This window comes from Austrofundulus limnaeus, unplaced genomic scaffold (assembly GCF_001266775.1).
Source record: "Austrofundulus limnaeus strain Quisiro unplaced genomic scaffold, Austrofundulus_limnaeus-1.0 Scaffold1762, whole genome shotgun sequence".
In the NCBI taxonomy this organism is placed as follows: Eukaryota; Metazoa; Chordata; class Actinopteri; order Cyprinodontiformes; family Rivulidae; genus Austrofundulus; species Austrofundulus limnaeus.
The window spans coordinates 23,254-29,996 of record NW_013954164.1 but is presented as its reverse complement, the minus strand read 5'-3'; the positions used below and the strand labels follow the sequence as shown (position 1 = coordinate 29,996).

The window sequence follows — 6,743 nt, the reverse complement described above, 5'->3', positions numbered from 1 at the left end:
AGCTAAAAGCTACCATTAGCAAAAGGCTAGCTAAAAGCAACAAAGCGTTAGCTAAAAGTTAAAAAAGGCTAACTGAAAGGTAAACGTAGGAAATTAATTGCTAAAATATAAAAATGGGACATTAAAATAAACTGGAGTGTAAAAGTAACAGAAGGCTACCTAAAGGTAGCAAAGAGCTAGCTAAAGGTAACAAAAGGATAACTAAAAGCAACAAAGGGCCAGCTAACAGCTAAAGATAGAAAACTGGTAGCTAAAGGCTACAATCAGCCAAAGGCGAGTTAAAAGTTACAAAAAGTTAAGGGTTAGCTAAAAGCTAAAAGTAGCAAAAGTCTCACTGAAAGTAAACACAGCAAACGAATTGCTAAAAGTAAAAAACAGGAACTAAAGTAAACAGATGTGTTAAAAGCTAAAAGTAACAAAAGGCTGGATAAAAGATGAAAAAAACTAACTATAGAAATCACAAAAGCTTTAAAGTAGTTTAAGTAAAATATACAAACGATGTCCTTCAGGTTAAAAGAAACAAAAGCTGAGCTAAAAGTAACAAGTGGGCAGCTAAAAATATAAACATAGCAGAAGAACATAAATACAGCCAATAGAAGCTGAAGAGAACAATGGTAAAATGAATTTAATAAATCTTTATGTATTTAAATGAAAATGCTTTATGAGTCAGGGTCAGGAATATAAACACATCCAGTTTAATCTGCACACATCTGTCAGCTTGAAGTCATTAGAAGAGCCTTCGGCTGATGAGCCTTCGGCTGATGAGTCTTCGGCTCCTATAATCACACTTACCCTGACATTCAGGAGGATCAGTGAAGCTGTACTTGTGAAGTGACAAGTTCACACTCACATTTGAAACTGTTGATGCAGCTCTTCAGTCTCCTGCACACAGCTGTAACTGCCCCAATCTCTTATTGCCATAATTACTCCATTATCCACTTCTTCATGTTCTTTACTCTGATTTTAATGTCTGCAACGACCATCGTTTGTGTCTGATCAAACTATGTCCTTAAAAAAACAGATATCCTGGTTTTTATTCATGTTTTGATTTTGTGTCAAATCTTGCAGAGAAAAATGTGAAAATCTCGACGTGCGCCGCAGATCTTTATGATTAATCCACTGATACTCGTGCTCCTCTTCCTGAATTCGCTGCCAGGAAGAGTGTCATGAATTTTTATGAAAACCTTGGATTCATTGTGTAATTACTCATAATTAAGGTTCCACCTCACATTTGAAATGAGGTTATTGATGTAGGAGTTTTGGGTATATTCTAAAAATGGATAATTTGTGAATATATTTAAATATATTTTAAATATATTTTTCCTCGAGGCACCACGTTCTTTAATTCGATCAAGGATTGACCCAGGAAAGAGACGAAAACCTGTAACTTTATTGTAATCAGTCTCACAATAAATTGTACCCAAAATGATTTTATGAGTTGTCTTATCAGAACCAATAATATCTTTTATCAAGACACAAAAATGAGATTAGCTTATGTTGGCGCGTTCTCCACGAGCCATTTATTTACAGATTAAATGTATTTACAACTATGACATGTTGAACCAGGTAAAAACTGAGAGAGTTTGCAATCACAAGTGAATAACAAACAAACAGACGAATCATAAAGTAAACACTGAGAGGTGAGTTTTGCTTTAGAGTGAGGTGAGGTAAGTTGCTTTTAGCTGTGGATTTAACTAAGGAATCCTAGTTAAATTAGGTCGAAAAAGTGTTTAGTTTACCAAATCTCATACAAAGATAAAAATCAAATTTACGTCTGAGCACCTGTGTGTCACCAGGACAAATGTTCACCTTTACCCTGTTGTTTGGCCTTGTGGGTACCAGGAGGGAAGTCAGCGGTGGAAGGTCATCTCTGGGGGTCGTTCTCCAGACAGGCTCTCCATACATATATCAGGCGGTCTGCCTGATAAACTCGACTGGTCCCTTGGTCAGAGAAGGGGGTCGCTCTCTGGTCCTCCAGGTGGCTGCAAGACTCCTTAATTTGATTTCCACTTTGTAGAGAAAACGAGCTAAAACGACGCATGAATTACCATTCGCTTTTTTTGACTTTTGTAAAATCAAACTCAGATATTGAGCCGATGTGAAACGAGAGCTATTAGATCGATCAGCGGGAGATGTGGAATGACCCCCCCTCCTGTCCAGCCATGGGAGGGGCTGGCAGGAAGGCCTCTCTCGAACTCCTGAAAGCATTCACTGGACTCAAAGAAAAAACCAACCAACTAACTGTCGATCTTGGAAGCTGCACTAACTTTTAAAACTGTTATGGGCGGAGTCAAGCTTTTAAGTTGGCCAATGAAAATATTAAACCTTATACAGGAAAAGTTTTTTAACAAATCTGTTTTGGAGGGAAAACTTTACTTCAGGACAAAGAAAAGGGAGTGTTTTAGTTTAATTATCTTGCATCTAATTAAAGGGTGAGACATCTATTTACCTCAGTAAAATAAGAGTGTCACATTTAGTTAAAAATTCAAGGCCTAAGGTTTCTAAGGGTTAAATCATGAATAAAACACAGTTTAAAATCATGAAATAAAAGAAACATCTTCTTAGGAAAACACTTCATCAAAAAAAAAAAAAACACAGTTAGCTTCAATGGGTTTTGTTCTTTCTGTAAAAGAAAAGGTAAATTCACATTTCTTTGATTAAGATATATGAAAACAGACAGTTGTATAAAAACATACAATCTGGTTCCTTCTTTTTTCACATTTAATGAAGAATGTAAGTTCCTTTGTTTCAGTCATTGAAGAGTCTGGTTAAAGGTGTTTATGCCCCCCCTCCCCTTGAAGAAGAATAGGCAGGCAGTCCTTATGGGGGTGGAAGCACAAGGACTTATCAGAATGTAAATTCTTTCAGTTTGTCTGCTGAGGCGTCGCAAAGTCTAGTGGGGGGTTGGCGAGAGATGCTAATTAGGGCCACAAAGGGAAGTTCCGTGCAAAATCCTTGGAAAAAGTCTGAAGTTAAAGTGGATTTTGTTTCTTTCTTTGAGCAGAAATAAGAACCAGTTAAATCTAATCAGAAATGATTAATTATATGCAGGAAAAATGCTACATTGATTAGGAGAGCGTTAACGCTGCAGGTGTTTTTCTACAGAAGGGTTGAAACAGCAGCAGAGATCAGCTCTGTTAGCGGCGTGCGCTGCAGGAAGCAGAGGATGAGGCGGCGCAGACGGCGGCTCGGTTGAAAGATGCTCTGTTTGTTTGTCTCCTCCTCCTCCAGATGCAGAAAGGTCAACTACTCCAGAGACCTGCCCTCCATCTCGCTCATCTTCATCTTTGTGAACGAGGCTCTGTCGGTGATCCTGCGCTCCGTGCACTCAGCTGTCAATCACACGCCGGCTCACCTCCTCAAAGAGATCATCCTGGTGGACGACAACAGCGACGACGGTCAGAACAAGCAGCTGACGTTATCAGAAGTGTAGAATCACATATTCTTATTTTCCCATATATTTTTATGGTGCTATTTTAGCTGTTTGTCTATGAAAAGCTTCGGCTCATTCAGTAGATGTGTGCCGTGACTTTTGCTCTTTGTAATTTTTATTATTTTCAATTTATTTCACTACATTTTCCATTTAGAAATTCATTGAAATCTCTTTAATTCTTTCAAGAAATAGTTGTTCTCTTTGAAATCTGCTTCAGCTTCGGCTCTGTTTCTGTCTTCTTATGCTACTTTTAGCTTTTAGCTGTTCTGCTGTCTCATTTAATGGATACATTTATAATGGAAACAAATGCTGAGGTTTTAAAAATGGTGGGTTTGATTCTTGTGAAGGAGACGACCAGTAGGTTTTAAAAACTGAGCTGGAAGTCGAGTCGAGTCGTGGAAAAAAGGTCTACTGTTGACAATTTATTGGGCGACATCGAGGATGGATTAAAACTTTTGCACATCACAAAACAACAGTATCATCTTCTGATGGAGATATGTGAACGGGTCACAGTTTGGTAGCTAATTACATTTACTTCCTTAAGTTTTTGGAAAAATATCTTTTAGGAGTAGTTTTACTGAACTGTACTTTTTACTTTTACTTGAGTAAATTTAATTTGAAGTATCACTACTCTTACTCTTATTGAAAAAAGAAATGAATTATTTTAATTTCAATCTTTAAAATACCAACATTTCCAATTAGCTTTTAATTTTGGTTCATCAGATGATGTCATTTTAAATATTAAATGATTGACTCAGTACTTGAGCTGCCTTTTTACCAAATATTTCTTTACTCTTACTTGAGTATAATTTTTTTGTGTACTCTATCCACCTCAGGATACCACATAGCAGTAGCAAATATTTAGTTTATTTAGTTTATTAAAAATAGATCCCCATTAGTCTCCACCTAAGTGAAGACTGTTCTTCCTGGGGTCCACAAAGAAAAAACACATTAAAGGGGCTGTGATGTCAAATTTTTGTAATACATATGAATGCATTTTTAAAAAGATGTCATTGACAAAATATTGCAAAAATAAATTTCATGTCGCTGAGATGAACAGTTGTTGAGATATTTGCCTGTGAAGTAACAGGAAGTGATGTCAAAGGGGAATGTCTGTATGTAAACAAAGCATTGCTGAAATGGCTAACAACCCGGCCTGTAGAGAAGAATCTGATGTTTAATAAGATTATTTTAAGTCACTATCAGAGATGAAGATAAACAAAGACCAGAGAGTTTTCTTTCTTAAAGAGTTCCCCTTTGATGTCACTTCCTGTTTCACTTTGGCTGAGCCAAGTTCAAAAGAAAATCTGCCAGTTATGAGACAAAATGAGTAAAATCATGCATATTATTCCAATTTTCTTAAATATAAAAATGTTTTCTTTGACTTTGTGTTTGAAGAATATGCATGTCACAGGCACTTTAAAACAAATCAGTCAAAAAGAAAATCAAAACAATTTAAAACAAGTGTTCTCAAGTGTTTTGGGTCTGGGGACCCCTTACAAGGGTGAAACATTTCCAGGGACCCCCTCATGAACCCCATGCTGTTTTAAAAATAATTTACTGTCATTTTAACTCCTAAATACCATGAGAATATTACCTTTTGTTTGGTTTAGTGTGTTTGTTTTACTAGTGGATTGTTCCTGAAATGCATTTTTAAAATAAAAATCAAATTAACAATTTATTGAAAATTTTTGAGGATCCCAAAGATATGGCTCGCAGACCCCTGGAGGTCCTGTTCCAGTTTGAGAACCTCTGATTTAAAACACCATAAACAAAAGAGCCAGCGCTAACACTAACAAACAAAAGATACCAGTGTAAATATTCCAAAAACAAAAACATAACAAAGCAAGAGAGAAAGAATATGACCTCGCACATACACAAAACACCAATGCTTGGGGTGGGGGTCCGCGGGGCGGGTGGGGCTCATTGGTGGGCCTGATGGATGGCCTTCATCAGAGCTAAACAAGAAAATCTGAAGCTCCTGTGTTGAATAGTTGTTGAGCTATAAGATTTTTTCCAGACATCCCCTTTTCAGATGGAGCCCCCTCCTTAAATATGGGGTCTATCATAAAACCGTTGGCTGGAGCAGTGTAGGTCGGACTCATCTATATTCCTGATAAATTTCTTGTTGATTGGTGCAGCCGTTTCCGTGCTACGGTTGACCAAAAATCACTGAAGAAGTCTTTTTTTCAGTAGGAAACGAGGATCATAATTATTACAAATCAAACGTAACGTTGATGAGAAACATCAAACTCCTCCGACGAGCTCAAACCTCGGCTGACAGTTTCGAACGTTTTGCCGAGCGTGCAGGCTGACAGACATGGAGCTGTCCATCGGACGTCACGTCCTCGTCTCATTCATCAGGGTGGGCTGCAGAACCCAGCTCTGTGGGATGAAGGGCAGAGACGGGATGAGACGAAGCGTTCAGTGGAAGAACGACAGAGACACAGAGAGGTGTCGTTAAAGAAAAAAGTTGTAGAAATGAGATGAAACTGGATGAAAGGAAAGGTCAAAGAGAGACGAGAGCTGAAGGGAATGAAAATGGGTGAAATGAAAGGCAGGGAAGGATGAAAAGACAAACGAAGACGAGGAAGCATCAAATAATGGAAAAGCTGAGAGAACACACCAGACTATTAGAGGCGGGGGGGTCGGAGAGGCCCTGAGATAAATGAGGTCGGACAGACTGGAGGAGAGGGAATAATGCATATCCGGAAGAAATGGAGGAGCAATCTACCAGAACAGAAAGCAAAGACGGATCTGGAGGAAATGGAGAAGGAAAGACACGAGGCTGTCAGAGCTTTGAAGGATGAACTGAACATCGAGCCCCACAAAGATTTAAAAAACAACAATCCTTCATTCTGTAAGGAGAACAACACTTTCTGCTTCCTTTTGATGTTCTCCTCACCTGCTGAGCCTCCTGCTAACTGGTTCTACTGCAGGGTTTATATCAGCTGCAGATACACTGTAGAGGTCTGTTGGTGCTGAAAAACAAAACACAAAAACAGAGGAGTGGATAAAAAGATGGATGGATGATGGATTGATGGATGGATGGATGGATGACGGATGGATGGATGGATGGATGGATGGATGGATGACGGATGGATGAATGACGGATGGATGGATGGATGATGGATGGATGGATGGATGGATAGAGGATGGATGGATGATGGATGGATGGATGGATGATGGATGGATGGATGGATGGATAGAGGATGGATGGATGATGGATGGATGGATGGATGATGGATGGATGGATGGATGGATGGATGGATAGAGGATGGATGGATGGATGGATGGATGATGGATGATG

At 38.7% G+C, this 6,743-nt stretch overlaps 1 protein-coding gene across 2 annotated transcripts in view; it reads left to right on the top strand.

The window, feature by feature from the left end:
* galnt17 (polypeptide N-acetylgalactosaminyltransferase 17) overlaps positions 1 to 6,743 on the top strand; it is a 35,283-nt gene that overhangs the window by 6,686 nt on the left and 21,854 nt on the right. For both annotated transcript variants that reach the window (XM_014033517.1, XM_014033518.1), the window contains exon 3: positions 3,232 to 3,398. In XM_014033517.1, coding sequence (XP_013888971.1) covers positions 3,232 to 3,398 — 167 coding nt within the window. The remainder of the gene's footprint in view (positions 1 to 3,231; positions 3,399 to 6,743) is intronic.